Raw genomic sequence first — 20,638 nt, 5'->3', positions numbered from 1 at the left:
GGGAGATTTTGATTGTTTGGGGCTACATTATATGAGCGGCAGTAAATATATATAGGTATGGTATTATATATAAGTTATGTATAATGTTATATTATGTATTATATATTATACAGTGTATCCATACTGTTCAGGACATCCATAAACCAAGACGTCTCCATTGTATATGAAGCCTATTTTGAGCCTGTGGCGGGAGGCTCTCCCCTCTCTGCCATATACTAATTTATCTTTCATATAGATAATTGGTGTTCTCTTTTCTCTTGGAAGTAAGGATAGTCATTTGTCACCGAGACTTTTTAGGTCATCAATCTATGAGAAGAGATGGCGTTTTCAACTTCTATCCGACATAACCTAGGAAACACAAATTTATTCATCATTATGGTGTATTATTTTCCAGTGTGCTATTCTTATTGCTGTAAGAGACCTGTATAATGGGACTATATAAGTTATTCTTTAGTTATGGCTTTCATTTCCCATAGGGGTTTTGTCTATATGGGACTGGGTCTCCCAGTTAAGTTATTTATTTATTTTTTTTTAGGTTGGGTTTGTTCTTATGTTGAATTTGTATGTAAGTGGGAACAGATCTATTTTGTAAGTATTTATATTTTTTTGTCCCTTTTTAAGGATTCAAACAAGGATTATTAATAAAACTTCAATGCAGACACTATACTGCTGATCATTGCAGCCTGGGGTCACCGTGTACAGAGGTCCGTCTGTTACTAGGGGTTGTCTGTAAGTCGAGCTTCTTTTAAGTACATCTACCTTAAAAAATCAAAAACAGGGACTTGCTTCATTCCTTCTAAAATCAATGTTTAAGATTATGCTAATGAGCCATAAGGGCTCCCGGTGGTGTTGGGGGGGGGGTTGTATACCAGAGCTCCTCTGTGCTGAAGCTTCACGGGCTGTTTCACTGTCTCCCCCACCTTTTGTGCTGAAACTTCTGGCAGTGAAATTACAAGAGGCAGAGTTGGAGGGGACACACTACCTGTGAATCTACAACATGGAGGAGCTCTGGTAACATCCCCAAGAGACATTTAGGCTCATCAGCATGATTTTAAAAGTTGATTTTAGAAGGAAGGAGGCCATGGATAACAAATATAAGAAGATTTCCACAGTCACAGTGCCTGGATTTATGAGTAACTGTCCCTGGTTTATCCATGCATTTAGGGCGGACTGTATATGTAGCTTATTTGTGTTCATATAACTTCAAATATCATAAAACCTTCAATTGAACGTGACAGGGAAGATGTTTTTATGTACTTCAGTTCACACAGTGCAGATTACATGCGGTTATTTTTCCGATTGGCGTTCATCTCAGAAAGTGAAGTGGTCTCTTTGCACTGAGCTGCAGATTGTTGGGGGGAAGGGGGAGCAGACGTAGATTTGATCAGAGTAATGATATATTAAGTAGAGGGGACTTCAACAAAAACAATCTCAGAAAACTAATACTAGATGTTAGAGATGGATTTCAGCACCTTGGACAGTTTCATATACACAGTACAGTGAGATCTGGATATCCTGAGTAATGATCCTGGGGCTGTATATACACAGTGGACCCCCCCCCCCCCCCCTTATAGCCTTATACAGACATTGTAAAACTGAGTCTAGCATTCAGCATTAACTTATTATTAAAATCTTTCAATCAACTCCGACAAAGTAAACGTTCCACAATCTACATTTACAGCTCCGGTACTGGATGCACATGATATATCCTTTCTTGCTGCATATGGCAAATATTGGGCACTGCAGAGACTGAGGTTTTATAAAGTCTGATAGGATTTATAATTGGTTCTCCAAACTTTTTCCCCAGTAATGAGAGAGCTGTACAATCCTCTGGAACATTGGAGGTGACGTTTTGGGCTACCATCACACATGCTCCAAGCCATAAAATAGATATTCGGCTGTGATTTATTATTGTGGAGCCATTAGACACTTGGTTTGAGTAAGATTGAGAAATACTATATTAAGGTTTCTGATTGTTTGCAATAATCTTGGAAGAGATCCAGGATCGGTAGCCATAGCAACATCTGTCCGTCAGGAAGTAGATGGGTTCTGGATTATTAAACTATATTATGCACGTTTCAAGTTATTCTAGTCTAAATAATAATTATTCTGTGTAACCACATGAAGGTTACGGCGAATTAACTTGGGCAATTGCGCCAATTTCTGAAACGATAAAAAGGATTTAGATTGGTCAATTAAGCACAGAATGTATAGCGTCTTCTAGAACAATTGAAACCGTTTCAGAGATGTGTTTTTCGGTTTGTTTTTGGCATGAATGCAGATTTTTATTTTGGATTAAAAAGTGTAATGTAGGTATACTTTTATGGTGCTAAAAACAATGGGTAAGTTCACACATTCAGGACCTATTATATTTTGTGTATTTTGAATAAGACAAAAAGTTTTGCTGCTTACAGCTGTATCTTTGGATTTATAGCACCTAGGACTGCTGCTCCAGTGCCATTTTTAAGCTTAGATTAATGTATCTCAATATAAATCCCGCTATAGACATGGGTGAGTAAGCTGCATAATCCATTCCCATTGCTGACACTGTCTTTAAAGGGGTTCACTACTTATACCAAATTTTATCAGGGTAAGTATAAGATGCTAACAGGGTCACCCTTTTTATTATTACCTTATAAAAGTTTTTATCTGCCACCGTAAGCTGTAGGTCACATAAAACCTAGGCAGCAGAACTCAGGACTTCCTGGGACATCCCATGACCTGTTGGCTTCCGGTGGATAGAGAGGACAGCGGGATACAGGATGCATTGATTCCTGCTGCCCGGGGATCATGTGACTCACAACTTCTGGTGGTAAATTACGAACTTTGATAGTTCTGCATGCCGTGCTATTGGTCCCATCAAATCTGACATATATGCTGATGGAGGATCAAAACTTGTTTTGTTACTTTTAGAACTGACTTCCTCCTAAAGGTAATCAGATGAAAACTTTTACCCTGCTATTGATAAATAGTGCTATCCTAATTCTTCACTTCAGCAACAGGGGGTCTTGAGCCCTAGCAGAATTTTGATTGCAGCTCTGGAGTCGAATAAAGATTATTCTGCTTCCATGTGAAATTAGTAATACAGTTGATTTATAAAGCTTTTGTAAAATGGTGTCAAACTGAACACAAGGTTTGCTTCAAAATCCTCAATGTAATGTGCAAACAACTATTAGGTATACATTTTTTTTTCTCACTTTTTATATTTTGAGACCTTCAGAAATGTAAGCAAAATTGTGCACTCCTCATTCACATGTGTGCAACTGTGTAAAAGAAGTACGGTAGTTTATTACCTATAGCAGCCAGTCATAGACAAGAGTATTGTAAGAAATAAAAGCTGCTATGCTATTGGTTATTAGACCAACAAAGACTGTCTTTCATTTAATAAATGTAAATTTAAACTCCTTTAATAAATTCCCATGATCATGCCATAATATAAAGAGTCTTAAACTGGAATGAGATACCTATTATGTATATATATACTCGAGTATAAGCCTAGTTTTTCAGCACAAACAAATGTGCTGAAAACCCAAACTCGTCTTATATTCGAGTAAAAAAAATATATTAAAACTCACCTTTCTGGCTTCCCCCACTGCTTGCTATATACTGGGGTAGGGGGCTGGCTATATATCCTGGAGGATATGGGCTGGCAGGCTACATACTGGGGGGCAGATGCTGGCTATATACTATGGGGCAGGGTCCGTCAGGTTATAAACTGGGGAGGCTGTGACCATTGCATTTCCCACCCTCGGCTTATACTCGAGTCAATAGGTTTTCCCAGGTTTTTCAGGTAAAATTAGGGGTCTCAGCTTATACTTGGATCGGCTTATACTCGAGTATATACGGTATTACCCTGTTTTCATCTTTTTTCCATAGTGGTCAGACATCTGGGTATTGGACTTAAAACATACCTTATGTAAATCTCCGACAATCGTAAATAATTGTTTTTGTAAGTTCAGTGCTGATGGACTTCCTCATTGGAATTGCTTTAAAACACAAGTGAATGCCCCAGACCACTGCTTTTATTAGAGGTGGTCACTCTTACTGATGGTCAATAAATTAAATGCATTTGATAAGCAGCATCTTTTTGCTACTTTACTTTATTTCCAATGGAAGCAGTAGAGTGAAGAGTTTTTTGATAGTTTAAAGAATGGCACATTGGAATTTGTTGTTGTGTGTTGTTCATAGGCAGCACGGTGGCTCAGTGGTTAGCACTACAACCTTGCAGAGCTGGGGTCCTGGGTTCACATCCCATCCAGGTCAACATGTTCTTCCCGTCTTTGCGTGGGTTTCCTCCCACACTCAAAAAACATACTGGTTGGTTGATTAGATTGTGATTCTACTTAACTAATTAATTTTATGACCACCTTCGTTGGCTGCATCTGAGGAAGTTATTGCAACAGAAACTGGCAATAAAATGCAGTTCTATTGTAAGGATCTAGATGACGGTACCTGGATTGTGCGAGGATAGTTAACTTCATGGATTAAGTGACCGCTTTCTATAAGCCGTTTTAGACAATGCATCATGTCACAAGTCATTCTGACCACTTCACCATTCTGTGGTACAAGGGAATTGCCTGAGACGTCTTGCATGCTGAACACATGGGGTTTGCGGTCTCCTACATATAAATGTGCTTTAAAGAGGGTCACATATTCTGAATGGAGGGTGAAGTTTTGTGTCTGCAGCAGATGTTCCTTGGCTGGCATAAATATCAAATACTCCGGTGAATCAATGTTATAAATTTGGGTGCCGTAAATGGCTTTGTGATCGGTGCCAGGTGCTCTCATTTCATTATTGGACGACTGCCTGAAGTCAAAACATGAATATTCTGAATACATAAAGATTATTTCTCATTGTACAAGAGAACACCTCTCTTCTTTTCTTACATTTCCATACCCATCTGAAAACATCTGTTAACAGAAATTAAACATTGCAGCTCAATGATCCATTATTTTTGGATTTTTCCTTTGGAGCCATGGAGCAGTAGACATTGCTGCTGGAATAGCTCAATTGCAGATAATATATATGTAATTTAGGAGCATAGTAAGTGTTATACATATTGTTCTCAGGCCCCCATTTATGTAATAAAATTCCAGCACTAAGGGGAGCAAATTGCATATCAAACTTTTAAAGAGTCCCAGCGATGAGAAGAACAGCATAGTGCACACTTTTCTTGTTATTCAGTGAATACTTCAGGCTACAAATATGTCCTTACTGTATAATATGATCTTTATTGTGGACCTTATGGACCTCAATCTGTCACTGGTTCTGAATGTAGTATGTAGACAAGTCCTATTGCGTCCTGTCCTATTCAAGGCGATATCTCTGTAAATACTCCTTAAAAATTATGAATGAATTAAGAGGCGGTTATTAACAATTTTTATTTAAAAAAAAAAAACAGAAGAATGATACAAGACGGAGTTAAAAAAAAATAAAAAATTAAAAAGGTATTGCTGAAATGTTGTTTTGTTGCAATTTTCTCAAGTATCTTTAGAATAGGATCAGTCCAGCACAGAAAATGCCAATGGCTGAGTAACAGATAGCAGTGGCACACAGCAGCCGAAACCATGTGCTGGCATGTGTGGATGCTGTGGATTACTGTGAACCCCATTTGCATTTTGCATTACAGTTGGAAAAAGATTCAGCTCCATCAACTCCAAGCTATAAATATTTTTTTTTTTCCATAACACGTGATATTTTTTCAACAAAGACATCCAGGCCTCTCTTGAACATGTAGAGTCCACCATACCATAACAACCTCCTGCAGGTGTAGGTGTAGAGGATGCCCCCTGTGTATGGTGATGGTAGAACCTCCTCTCCTCTAGGTATAGAGGATGTCCCCTGCCTATGGTGATGGTAGAACCACCTCTCCTCTAGGTGTAGAGGATGCCCCCTGTCTATGGTGATGGTAGAACCACCTCTCCTCTAGGTGTAGAGGATGCCCCCTGTCTATGGTGAGGGTAGAACCTCCCCTCCTGTAGGTGTAGAGGATGCCCCCTGTCTATGGTGATGGTAGAACTGCCTCTCCTCTAGGTGTAGAGGATGCCCCCTGTCTATGGTGAGGGTAGAACCTCCCCTCCTGTATGTGTAGAGGATTCCCCCTTGTCCTGGTCACAGGCCTAGGTATAAAAAGATCTTTGGAGAGAATCTAGTACTGCCACCAGAGTTTTCAACATCAGCCGTTGCTGCCATCATATTGTGTATGCTGGAAGCATTCGGCTTATACTCGAGTATATACGTTAATTGAGAGTTTAGAATATAACTGTATTCTTTCGTTTCCACAGCCCTAGTGTATAACCTTATATGTATCTACATTAAGCCCAATTAGCCACTTTATTACACAATCATCCAATTTCCTTACATCCCTATGTAATATTATTACATCTAATATGCTGTATTAAATACTTTACAGATCTTAGTATTATCTGCAAATACCCTGTTAGGTCTTTAATAAAAATAAAAAAAATAAGAGGCCCCTATATGGAGTATGTAAAATTAATGATCACTTTTTTCTATCACTAAGCCAAAACACACAGACTAGCCCCAGTAGTAATTTTATTTACCATTTTTTTTTATATTGGCAGCAAATTTGCTATGTGCCAGTCCTGTGGAACAGAACGTGTACTTAAGGATTCCTCAAATATTAAAAATGTTTGTCTATCACTCTACATATTTCATGCAGTTCCTGGACATTTAATAGAGGATTTAAATTATACTCGTTCATGTCATCCGCCAGTGGAATTTCCTTGGTAAAGACAGTGCAGAAGGTAGCATTCAGTAGATTTACCCTTTCCTCATCTCCCTCCACGAAGACCCCCAAGATGCTGAGAGGTTCCACACTTCCAGTTTTAAATTTCATATTAATTAAATATATTTGAAGAATAATTTGGGATTATTTCCCCATTCCTTGGGACTCTATTAATACTGCTTTTGTTTTCTACAGAATTTATTTTTCTCTTTCCTTAATCCTGTAATGCAGTTTACACTCCTTATCTTTCTTGTTTTTAGTTTACCTTACCATTTTCATTAACCACATTGTTGTTTTCTTGTTTCTATTATGTTTCTTCACATATCTGTAATTGTCCCAGGTTTTGTGTAGAATATTTTTGAAATGTATTTATTTTGGATACTTTTTTTGAGAACATTGTCCCAGCTTATACCATTTAAGTTCCTCAGTTTGCTGGTGAAAATTTTACCCTCTTGAAGTTAGTGTTAGTTGCCCCTCTATTAACTATCTTTGTGAAATATAATTCAAAATAAATGATTGCTGTGGTCACTATGATGCAGCCCAACCTGTAATTTTGATATCTCCCCTATTCTCTTCACTATGGAGTCCTCATGTTCAAGTGCTGGATCTTCAGTCCATAGGGTTTTTTGAACCTGTTGGGCTGTGGTTAAGGGTCCCAAATCCTTTCGACCTAATCTACTGTGATATTGAATGTGAAAGTGGGTGGGTGGGGTCTTATGACTTGAGTCTGTTGGGGCCCCCATCTCATGCACATGTGGGTCAGAGCACCATGCTTCAATATGCATGCACAGAACATCAGGCACATGTAGAGTATAGCGAGGTATACTGACTTCATCTGAATTGTTCACAATGTGTTGGGGGTCTATTTGAGGCAAGTCCCCAGAGCCCCAACACATTTCCGATCCAGAATGACGTGAACCATACTGATCTTTCAGGATTGGAAGCATTGGAAACTAGATCACCAGTGTTGGACTGGGGGCCTCCAGAGAGGTAAGTATGTGCTTTTGGTTATGGACACTCATTAATGTTTTGCTATGAAATTTTGAAGTAAAAAACCTTTAAGCGATTAAAGAATAATAAAAAAAAAGGAATAAAAGTTGGAAAGTACCATCTATACATAATATAGAGTCTTATCAGATCCCCACCTGGTGTGGGTTTTAAAAACTGCTATAAAACCAGAATGGTATTTAACATGAGTAAAGACGGTGATAAGTCTTTTGCTAGAAATAGGTTGTAAAACTCATCATGCCTCTTAGCACTTGTTCTTTGAAACAATTTCACTGAAATATCCCACTGGGGTTTTATTACACACAATACATTCTATTTTATTACTATTTTAATGTATATGTCAGATCCTTTTATAATTGGACATTTGGTTTTAATTGTGTGCAGTTCTGTCTCATTCAGAAAATGATATCTGAGAGTGGCACCAAAATGAGTTCTAGTTCTGCACGTAATAAGTGGAGGGAGCAGACGGTGAAGTCATTTAGAGTTATGCCACTTGAAAAGCATTTATTATGGTTTCACCATCGCAATTATCTGTCAGAAATTTTCTTCAATTAGAGTTTTTTTTTAATCTGTCCTGTCAAGATATTCTTATAGTTATAAGCCTCTACCTAAAATATCACCAGCCATTGAGTAGAAATTTTGCATTACTTATTTATTATTTGTATTGTGTACTTTTATGTATATGATTTTTGTTTAATAACACTTGGGTGTTGACCGATTTTTATATTCAACACTTTGTGTTTGTAGTCTGTTACCATAGAGACCCATAGATTGGTGTAGATGCAAAATAATAGAAGCCTTTTTTGTATATAAAAGATTAAAGTTGATTTCCATATTAGAGTTATAATGACCTTTTAGTTCCCCCTCTCTCTGCTAGGTGTAATTTCATTGCAACAGAGGAGGTTCCAGCACACTGGAACACAAGTCAGAAGGGCGGGAGGTGTTTCTTGCACACTGTAACAGCCTGTAAATCTTCAGCACTGAGTGGCTCTTGGAACCAACCCAGTAGCCCTTCAGGCTCATTAGCATTTTAGAAGGAAAGAAGCCAAGGGTCACAAATATAAGAAGATTACCACAGTCACAGATTAGCTTGAAACAAATGGAGGGCTGGTGTTAGATGCGTTAATGTGGGGATCCACAGGTATGCATCAACGTGGCCAATAGGAGGGGGAGACAGAAAGCGCAAAGGATTCAAGTGTATTGTTTGATAAGGAAATATATATAATAGAATGTCTCTCACCTGGTTCAGTGAAAGAGCGTAAAATAGATGGAGTGACTGCTGCCGACGGGACTCAGGTCCGGGCAAACCAGAGTTGACGGACTTGGCTGTGTGCTGAAGAACCACGAGGAGTCATCCTGTTCTGGAGGCGCTGTCACACTCAGAGAATAGACTGGGATGGTGTATCCATAAAACCAGTTTTAATAAAGAGTAAAAGGTAAAACACTACGCGTTTCGGCCCCGGGCTGGAAGGCTCCAGCCCGGGGCCGAAACGCGTAGTGTTTTACCTTTTACTCTTTATTAAAACTGGTTTTATGGATATTCTCTGAGTGTGACAGCGCCTCCAGAACAGGACGACTCCTCGTGGTTCTTCAGCACAGATTAGCTTGATGAATCATGCTTGATTTTGATGGTAGATTTCCTTTAACTGGTCCCTAGGACTCCAATGTTCTAACTAGGACCAGTTAGTCCTTACTCATCCTATATTTGCCAAAAACGCAACCCAAAACACAGCCCAATGTTTAGGTGAGCTAGTAAGGTCAAATTCTAGATGATGGCTCAATCCTTCTAAATAAGTAACCAACCTACAGAAAAATGCCAAATGTTATTTAAAAATTCAAACTTTTTTGAAAACATAAAAATGCCTAAGAATCACACTTAAAAGGACATCACAGTATTAAAAGGGGATTTAATTCCCTGTACAGATAAGTATAGCGGGTAAACCACAAACATGCATAAAACTGATACACAGGAGTCTACCTACAAACAAATGACCAGTTATTATAATAGTACAGCAAGTTATACCCTGAATTAGCCAAAGTACAAAATACCATAAATATTCCAGAAAATTCTGTAATGGAAACTTTCCCTTACCAAGCCTTGTATACCTCGCGTGCTGCTGTTTACCCGCTGTGCTCATCTGTGCTGGGATTGAAAACCCCTTTAACGCTGTAATCTCCTTTTTATTGTGATTCTTTGTCTGTTCAGCCATTTTTATTATTAATAAAAGATTGGATTTTTAAATAACATAGTTTGCACACTATTTTTCTGTAGGTTGGTTACTTACTCACACTATCGTTGTCCAATATGTAGTCCTAAGCACTAGATAGGGTGTGGTCACATCCGATGCCAGGAGACTAAGGGGGCAAATAAACTACCGGCTCCCCATAGTAAGAGGCCTTTACTACTAGTAAAATAAAGATTATGCCTCATATATAGATTTCGGATCTCTTCATTATAATATTGAACGTGTATTTTGATGCCATGGTCTATGTTCGTACGAGAAATCCGATGCTGTGTGATACTATATACTTTAAAAGTTACAACCAACTTTTTTAGACCTTTTGACAGCGTGTAATGATGATAATGTAACAGAGCCGTCTATGAGGAACTTTTCTATCATGTATCATCTTGAAAGCTTTCTTACTAGCAACACTCTATAACCGGTAACTACAGTGCTTCAAAGTTCCGAGATTTGGCTTATTTAGAAAACCTTCTTCTTTTTGTGTTTCAGAGCCTGGATAAGACGGTGAACGATGAAGCCTTCTGTACTCTTCACCTTTTTGATTTGGTCGGCTGTAAATGCAGATGTAAAGCTGGTGTCCAAAAGAAACTCGGGTAAAATATTATTGCTCCCTGGAAACACTTTTTGAATGACTTCTTGAAAGAAAAATGTTGTCGTTGCCTCAATGAAATATGGAGATATGGATTCACATAAAACATTTAACTTTTAGATTTTCTGATTAGTTTGAGCTAAACCCTTAAATCTGAGAACCTGGATGGATGCTACCAATAAGCAAGCTGTTGGTTGTTGGATATGGCTAATTTTAGTAGAATTTGCATAATTACCCAGAATATAACTTGTTGATGAGTGACGCTACAGGACAAAAGTGTTTAATAAGCAAATCAGCACCACAGCCTGTATCTTGCTGAGCCTAGCCTCTCTACATTAAGCTATAATAGGTGCCCCCTTTATTCCTCCCAAAATTGTTTGTTTTTGCCGGTCGTTATTGGTGTCTCCCGTCCATGCTGACACTAGTGCTTCAGTGCTGGATAGCTGCTAACTGCTAACACAAAAACCCCTACCCCTTCCTGCAGGTAGTGTCCCCACTGAGGCAAGAGGCTCAAGTCGCGGCATGACAGTTGCACCCCTAACTACTGGACACCATAAAGCACAAAAAGAATCAGAAAAACAATACCGGTTCTGTCAAAAGTGGCTTGTTTTTAACTGAATAACAGCAAGCAACAGTGTAAATCTGAGCTAAATATATATTCGCACAAAAGCAAAGTCAGGAAATTGATGCATTGCCCTATTGTAAATGGTGGCCTGGTATAAGGCTTTGCTTTGTGACCATTATTATAATGGATTTCCCTTTTTATTCTTCTTTTAAGTGTCTGTGAATAGACCAGACTATACTATATGAATGCAGAGCGTTAGAAAGAATGAATATTCACAATTTGGACTATTCCATTGCTAGGATTCCTGCTGGTGGAAATCCTATGCGAGCGTGCTCCGTGTGGGAGGTGAAAGCCTCCATGTATGAAGTATGGAGCATGTTGTCTGTTTATTAGTGACTGTAAAGTGACCGTATCGATTGGGTTCCATATAAAAGGTAAAAGGATAACAACCGGCTTGCGTTAACTAAGTCGGCAAAGCTCCATTTTGCTTTCATGCTTGTTATGTTGCTCCGCACTCTGCTACACAATGAGACACCTGAGAGGCTTTGCCTGGTCTTGATATTGATTGAGAATTATATTGATGGGTGGTTATTTTTACACTCCTCAGATAGGAACATTGCATTGGAGAGATTCACATCATAAAAGCGAAATCACGGAGCGTGCATAGATAGGTTCACAGAGCTTCAGACCCTGTAGTCGAATGCTTCCTGACAGCTGACCTATATTACACCGCTCCTCAACCTTTACTGTCTCTCCTCTACTTCCTACTAACCTGTACATCAGAAACCATCATTTCTCTCTATGGTTATCATTTACCGGAAATCCCTTTGTGTAGAAGAAATTAATTTTGCAGAAAATGTTTTGTTTTCATAAAATTTTCATAGATTTTAAAATCTATTTGTTCTTTAGTGCATAAAGTGTAGAAACCATAGAAATGAAATCCTATGTTTTTTTGTACATGATATGATTTGATATGGTATTTCCAGACTTTCTCCTATGCTCTATATCCTTCTGTCCTCCGCAGAAGTCGGCTGGCAGTAGCTTCTCCCCCTCACCCCTCTAAGGGTGCCCACACAACAATGCATGTTAGGCGCAGGTTTTCCTTCTTTTAAATCTGCCACAATATACAGTAGCCTTGTGATATATTGGTTAACTTATGACCCACTAATTTTGGAAATAATACGACACTTGTGTGATCTAGTTGAAATAACTTAGGGCCAGGCTGGGACAGTGTTGCTGATGTCACGCGTCATGGTCCGTTGTTTACAGGGGCACAGAAGCTGCGCACAGGGAGTTCCATCCAGCAAGTTAGCTGGCCACGCCCATCCGTCCCTATCTCTTAGCATTGTAGGGCACTGGAAGATGGTGTCAGATGGGAGCTTCCAGACGGCCAGATCTCCCTATGCGCCCCTATAATAATAATAATAATAATTCTTTATTTATATAGCGCACACAGATTACGCAGCGCTGCACAAGCATGTCAAATTGGTCCCTGTCCCCATGGGGCTCACAATCTAAACAACCTAACAGTATGTTTTGAAGTGTGGGAGGAAACCGGAGTACCCGGAGGAAACCCACGCAAACACGGAGAGAACATACAAATAAACAAACAGGGGCATGGATCAGACGGACCACTGCACGGGGCATCAGCAGTGCCGGCGGAGGTGCGTATACATTTATTTTTTTTAAATAGCCCTAAATTATTTCTTAAACTCGGATAACCCCTTGATTTATATTTGTTATCCATGTCCTACTTCCTTCTAAAATCAATTTTTAAGAATATGCTAATACGCCTGAAGCATTATGGGGCCCCTGTGCTATAGCTTCACAGGCTTTTACAATGCGCACAACATATCTCCCCTAACCCCCTAATCTTTGCAGGGGAAGGGGAGACTGGCTATACTCATTGTAAAAGCCAGTGAAGATATAGCACAGGGTGCACTGTAAGCATCCCTCAGAGCCCTTCAGGGTGACCAGCATAATTTTAAAAGTTGATTTTAGAAGTAGGGAGGCCTCCCTATGTTTCCTATGTTGTTTATTATAGAATGATGGGTAACCATATGTGCCTCCATATTATACCAAATTTTCCTTGAATTGATCTAGGGGGCAACCATCAACAATACGACAAGAATACGAACCTACCACAATTTGCACTGATTCCCCATCATTTCTATATACAATCAAAGATCTAAGCGATTACATGGACCAGTCCTTCAGGCTTTTTTTTTAGTGCCATAGTCAATATCCGCTCCACAGAAACCCATAATAAAGGCATATGCTGAGCCCTTAATGTCAATTCAATTTATAGAAGCCTCCTTCCCGTTTTTAGGTTTACAACTTCAGTATTTTTGGCTTGCTGTGATCTTTTGTTGTGAGCGGCATGCTACACCAATCTCCCCTGTTGTGTTTATTATGGGTTTTCTCTCAGATGTGATCTGGTTTCTCGCAGGAGCAGTTCTAGAAACATGTCCTAGAACAACGCATAGTCTGAGCTTAGCCCAAGGCCACATCTATGACTGTGATGATACAACTGTGAGGAGTAGCTGATGTTATAGTATAACTAGAATGCTTGCAGCCATCCTAATCTTATCTTATCCAACCGTGGTACTAAATTATAGTCAGACTACATTGTGCCTTATTTCTATCCCCTGTATGTCTGTAGCGATTACTGCCGAAGTCAGAGAGCTCACCCGTGGTGCCTTTACCACGAGTAATCTACATGAGAATTGTCCACAATATTTGGCTGTCATAGGGATGATTGATCATCATGACGGGCAGTAGGTACTGTATAAAACGCTGTATACCGCATGAAAATAGAAGTTGACCTATCACAGTAGTTGTAGGAAACCAAAGTTGTTCCAGAAATAAATCCATACATTTAATAATGGAATTTTACTAGGAGCAAATCTATTTCCAGGTTGTTCTAGTCTTGTGGTTATATCCATATGCAGCAGTACAGAACATGCTGGGCCAGGAACACGGTGCTATAACACAGTGTGTATGCTGAATAGAAGTAAAATAATAATTTAGTGCTAAGCTGAATATTTCCTTAACTAAAGGAGTTTTTACTGTGTCTTTATATTGTTTAATGATTTCTATGTTCTATATACAAAGATCTGAAATAGAAGATGGCCACTTACCTCATGTTTTTTTGTAATGTGTGCAAAAGTGTAGGGGGCAGGATATTGGGTAATTTACCAATATACATCTTTTAAGAGTTCTGCACCACTTCCTTGATATGTAAAGTGAAGCCTCCTGTCTCTTACCCCATCAGCCGGAGATTCCTGTCCATAAAATGGCCACAGATGGAGGGTCATGTGATCTCTAACTGGAACTCCATCTGCGGCCATTTTGTGGACAGGAATCTCCGGCTGATGAGGTAAAAGACAGGAGGCTTCACTTTACATATCAAGGAAGTGGTGCAGAAGATGTATAATGGTAAATTACATAATATCCTGCCGCCCACACTTACACGCACACACACATTAAAAAACATGAGATAAAGTGGCAAAGCCCTTTAATTCCGAGTGCCTGTAGCCACCATCAGGGAGGCATCTGAGCTTACTGCATACATTCATTTTATATTTAATGTATAATGCTTTGCAGTAAGCTATCTCTAGTGGTGTCTAAATGTACCTACCTTTTAAAGGAAACCTACCATTTTGATTTGATGCATTATGAAGCAAACATACCTTGAGAATGCTGTAGCTACACTGATGCAGGATCATATCTTGGTTAATCCCTGTGCTGAGTGGTTTTGCTGTTTAAAACAATTATAAAATTATGATAATGAAGCTGTCTCGCTACTGTGGCTATTCAGTGCTTCTCCTTGCACATTAATTATTCACTGCTGCACAGGATGATGTAATCCCTGGGTTGGACCTGAAGGCAGAATAATCAATTGCTGCAAAATCCCCCGCCTGCTGTGTATGAGTGTTCCAGCTCAGGTTGATTAGTCCTGTCATGACCATCTCCAGACTAAGCTCCGTGTGTAATGTGTTTATGTAGGCATCCAGCCTGACCCAGCTTTCCCAAGGAATTTTATAATTGTTTTTCAGCAAAACCACTCAACTCAGGGATTAACCACTGCAGCTACAGCATTCTCAAGGTATGCTTGGTTCATAATGCATCAAATCAAATGGTAGGTTTCCTTTAAAACGTTTTGTGGGGTATACAAAATTGTTTTCCCATTCTTGGCATTGAATAGGAAAATCATATTTCCCATAACAGATCGATGTGGTTCAAACACTTTAATAAGCCATTTCCCCCTGCTTCTGACACTAGAATTATACACTATCAGGGGTCCCCAAACTTTTTACAATTGGGGCCATTCACTGTCTCTCTCAGACTGTTGGAGGACAGGACTAAAGTTTAAAAATAAAAGAAATAAGAAATTATTGCTGCCACCCACCATTAATTATTTCCTATGCTGCCCCCCACCATTAATTATTCCCTATGCTGCCCCCCACCATTAATTATTTCCTATGCAACCCCCCACCATTAATTATTTAATATGCTGTCCCTCCACCATTAATTATTTAATATGCTGTCCCTCCACCATTAATTATTTTCTATGCTGTCCCTCCACCATTAATTATTTTCTATGCTGCCCCCATAATTAATTATTTCATTTATAAGGCCACCCGGCCACCACAATCTGTTTACTGCTGTTTAAAAAAAAATCCTGTACTCACCTATGCCAGTGGCTCCTGCGTCTTCTTTCTTCTGGCTGCTGCCGGACAGGAAGGGGTGTGCGGCCTCATGATGATGTAATCACGCGGCCTCGCATACAGGTTCAAAGAGCTTCTGGCTTGTCTGGGTTGTCTTCCGGCCACATCACTCCACCTGCAGTAATAGTTTCCGAGTGGCCATTTTGAAGGTGTAGAGGATGCAACGGGGACTGGATAAAAATGGTCCGTGGGCCGCATGTGGCCCGCGGGCCGTAGTTTGCGCTCCCCTGCACTATATGGATCATAATGCAAAAAGCTCGATCCACTATGTGGTGGCCATGCTAGCGTAAATGGACCCCAGAGCAGCTTTAAGCATTAAAGCTTAAAAGCAATCTACCATGAAGTGTACCTGAAAGTAGATTCCTCCTGCCTGCCTCTTCCCTAAAGTATAATTTAATAATCCTGGAATCTAACTTGTTAAAAACTTTATTTTAGTAATATGTAAATTAACTGCAGAGGCTACTGGGGCGTGTACTAGCCTTGGCTCACAGTACCTGTACAGGCTAGTATACACCTCAGTAGCTTCTTCAATTACTTTACATATCACTAAAATAAAGTTTTAAACAAGTTTAGGTTCCAGGATTATTAAACTACATATTAGGGCAAAGGCAGGAAGGAGGAATCTACCATCAGATCTACTTTTGATAGTAGATTCCTCATGGTAGGTTTCCTTTAATATAAAACCATTAATTTGAAAACTAAAAGCAATAGTTTTAAAGGAAAATAAATCAGATTAACTCGATTTTTTTTTTTTTTTTAGGCTTGTTGGATTTTTCTAGATTTCCCCATTTTCATGTATTTACCTTTTGTAACACTGTATCGGGATGTGACTCCTCAGTACATGTTTGCTCCAGCCTTCCACAGGCTGCATTGATCTGAGAAGCATGAAGACTGCATTTTATCATTTTATTATCTCTAACCCCCTTCAGCCTTCATTGATTCTTCAGTATAATCAAAATGACAGGTACTTCTAATAGGCTTGTAAGAAGACATAATAAACCTGGACCTATGCCAGAACAAAATGTACTGAGAAGGAAACTACAAGATATAGCTATTTTCCAAGCTGGGTATCCGCGAAAAGCATAGCAATATTTGATATTAAAATAGTTCCTGTTACCAAAGGACAAGAAAATAAAATTAGGAATTGGCTAGGAATTAATGAAATGACTTAAATGAGTGAGCATGAGTTTATCAAGTTATCAGCCCATTCTCTAACCCCTCCATGCTCTATAACAGTGGTGGCGAACCTATGGCAAGGGTGCCAGAGGTGGCACTCACAGCCCTTTCTGTCGGCACTCAGGCCATCGTCCAAGGAGAGAGTTCACCAAACACTGAATCTTCCTGCAGTCCCAAGCAACTTAAGAGATGCTGCTCTCAGTGCTCAGTGACACTTTATTGGCTGTTTGGAACTGCAGGGAAAGTAAGAAGGTGTTGACAGAACTGCATTATCTTTGGAGGTCCTCCTGCTGGATCCACCATTCTTCCTGTATAGAGAGACCCTGGAGAGAAGCTACAATGATAGTTTGAATTTGAACTCCTTCTGTCATTTGTACTGTTGTCCTTAGGGGGCCGATACAATTGAAAGATGTGGAAGAACAGGGGGCAATAAGTTACTGTTTAAAATTCCATGTTGGCACTTCATGGTAAATAAGTGGATTTTGGTTGAAGTTAGGGCACTCGGTCTCTAAAAGGTCTGCCATCACTGCTCTATAACATGCTGCCTGAAGATGGAATATTATGTAAATGTTCTCATCTCCTAATGTTCTATAACATGCCATCAGAAGATGGGACACTATGTACAATCTACTTGGCTCCTCGTCTTAACTCTATAACATGCTGTCAGAAGATAGAACATATAAGAACTATGTATATTCAAGCTCCCCTCTTTACCAACTTCTCTTCCCTTAGTGATCAGACACTTTCCTCCTTGCTGTCATGCTCACGCACTTATGCACTTGATCCAGTTCTATTACATCTCATCCCTAATCTCACCACTCTACTCATCCCAGCTCTAATCACCTCTTTAACCTTTCGCTATCCACTGGTATTGTTCCATCTTTTTTTAATCATGCACCTGTCACACCCATCCTAAAGAAGCCTTCCATGGACCCATCTTCTCTGCTGAAGTATGGTCCAATTTCACTACTTCCAATTGCTTCAAAATTTCTGAATCAACATGTCCATCTGAAACTCTTCTCCTACCTTTCCTCCAACTCCTTCTTTGAAAAGTCTCTAATCATATACTATCTGCCAAGGCAAAACACCACAACTCTACACTCTTCTTTCTTGACCTTTCTCTGCCTTTGAAACTGTTGACCATTCTCTACTGATGCGGGCATTATATACCCTTGGCATCACTGAACTGCTCCTTTCCTGGACCTCCTCATACCTTTCAACTGGACATTCAGTGTCTTCATACCACCTCTTCATCTCATCTCATCTCTGTTGGTGTCCAACAAGGCTCTGTCTCGGGAACCCTACACTTTTCCATCTACACCTCTGACCTAGGACAGCTCATTAAGTGCCATGGCTGTACACTCCTATGTGGATTACATATCTATATCTCTGCCCAGATATCCCTTCTCTCCTAGACAGAAGTCCAGAGGGTCCATCAGCCATACTCTCCTTCTTCTCTTCCTATTTTCTAAAATGGACAAAACATAACTCTTAATCTTTCCTCCACCTAACACAACTCCCCCACCAGACCTAACCATCATCATGCATCAGGCTCCACAATATCCCCAGTCCCTAAAACCTACTGCCTTGGAAACCGTGGCCCTTACTACAACCTGGGACCTTCATCTCTAGAACATCTCTGTATCTGACCCTTCCTCAATCTGGAGACTTTAAATTGCTAATCCATGCCCTCATCATCTCCCGCTTGGACTACTGCAATATACTTCACTGCAGTATCCAAGCTAACTCTCTTCCAATCCACCCTCAAATCTGCAGCCTTACAAATTCATCTCTCTCTGGTTTTCCTCTGCCTCCCTTTTTTGCCAGTCTGTCCACTGGTTACCCATTGTACAAGGAATACAGTTTAAAGTACTAACCAGGACTTACAAAGCCATCCACAACCGGTCCCCTCTATGTATCACTGAATTAATCAACCAATACCGTGCCACACAAAATCTATGTTCCTTACAAGAACTTCTGCTTCACTTCATTACCATTCATGCTTTCCACAGTCTCCAGGAATGAAAAAATATATTAAACTGCATGTTCAAAAATGGCCAGACGCTTTTTATTTGAAAGACCAATTATTAACAATTCTCAAAAATGTCCTACGAAACCCTACAATTCACAGCAAGAGAAAGGTGGCTATTCTATAGATTGTGTAGTCTCTGTAAAAGATGTTAGATGTTTTCCTTGTAATTACTTGTCAAAGAGTGGGATGAACATGTACAAATGAGATTACTTCACATAGTAATTATGTGTCTAACTAATTTTCTTTGATATGGATAATGAGTCACATAAAATCTGACTAGGGCTACATGTTAGACTTCAGTAGAACACATGTTCTGTCAAACTAATCCTATCCTCAAAGGCGACCATTAATGCTCCATTGAACACTGTTTGCTAGAGCACTTTAGCATCTAAGAGTCTAGCGATCAAGAAACATTGCATCAAACCTTAAAATAAATCGGACTTGATAATTGTTGTACACCAAACTAATTGATAAGTACTTTGAAAGAGGATTTTAAGAGGGTCAACTTTCATTGCTCACAAGTTCAGATATATGATTGTAAATTACTGCAGTGGCACATCTTATGACAATCCCCCATTGTAAAACCCAATGCATCCTTAAATCTCATATATGGTACATGACCCTATTACTGGTTAGCTAAAGGACATCTACCCTTGAAAACAAGCCATGAAAAACCAGGGATAATTCATAGATCCAGGCATCATGACTTGTATCTTAAATCTTCTTATATTTGTTATCCATTCCCCCTGTTCCCTCAGCACTTCCCCACTACCTTTTGCCTGGTGTAATCTCACTACAGCCAAGGGGGTTACAGCACATAGTGGGGGGTAGGGAGGGAACTGCTCCTGCACTGTGTAACAGCCTGTGAAGCTACAGAACTGAGGGGCTCTAGTATTCGTATAATAAAAATCATCCAGCATTGTTAAACAAATTTCCACTAGTCTTTAAATGTCAAAGTTCATTTCCATACAAAAAAGCGCAGTAAAGCTGACGTGTTTTGAGCCCTCAAATGGCACTTAGTCGTAGCCTCTGGTAAAGCCCCCCCCATAGCCCTTCTGCTTCATTAGCATAATCTTAAAACTAAATTTTAGAAGGTAGGAGACCATAGATAAAGAATATAAGATGATTCTCACATTCGTGGTGCCTGGATCTATGAATAAGTGCCCCTGGCAGCTTATTCCTTATATTTGGACAGGTGACAATTGCCAAAAATCTAAACTTTGAGAGAAAAATAAGAAATAGTAGTGTCACTTTTGACTCATTCAGACACCATACTAATTTCTTGACTTTTCTCATCTCTTTTTTGTAAACTTTTCCTTTATATTTATTTAAAAGCGTTGTCCCAGGTTTAATATTACATGCAAAATAGTAGAAAAGTTAATAAAAAAAAAAAATCCTGTTCTGTAAAATCATTTGCTGTTTTAGCCCCTGTGCTCCTATTCCTTTTTTTGCAGTGTATTATTGTGCTGCCCAATCGTTGACACATAAGTCGTTATACACAGCACTGTTACAGTAGGTGAATGTAATGCAAGGGTTTTGGTCACCG

At 39.5% G+C, this 20,638-nt stretch overlaps 1 protein-coding gene across 3 annotated transcripts in view; it reads left to right on the top strand.

The window, feature by feature from the left end:
- Positions 1-20,638, top strand: part of IL1RAPL2 (interleukin 1 receptor accessory protein like 2) — a 578,794-nt gene that overhangs the window by 16,358 nt on the left and 541,798 nt on the right. For all 3 annotated transcript variants that reach the window (XM_072123364.1, XM_072123365.1, XM_072123363.1), the window contains exon 2: positions 10,490-10,593. In XM_072123364.1, coding sequence (XP_071979465.1) covers positions 10,512-10,593 — 82 coding nt within the window. In that variant the 5' untranslated portion in view covers positions 10,490-10,511. The remainder of the gene's footprint in view (positions 1-10,489; positions 10,594-20,638) is intronic.

The sequence above is a fragment of the Engystomops pustulosus genome, chromosome 9 (genome assembly GCF_040894005.1).
Source record: "Engystomops pustulosus chromosome 9, aEngPut4.maternal, whole genome shotgun sequence".
In the NCBI taxonomy this organism is placed as follows: domain Eukaryota; kingdom Metazoa; phylum Chordata; class Amphibia; order Anura; family Leptodactylidae; genus Engystomops; species Engystomops pustulosus.
Note: the sequence above shows the minus strand (reverse complement) of the source record. Positions and strands in the feature narration are given on the sequence as shown.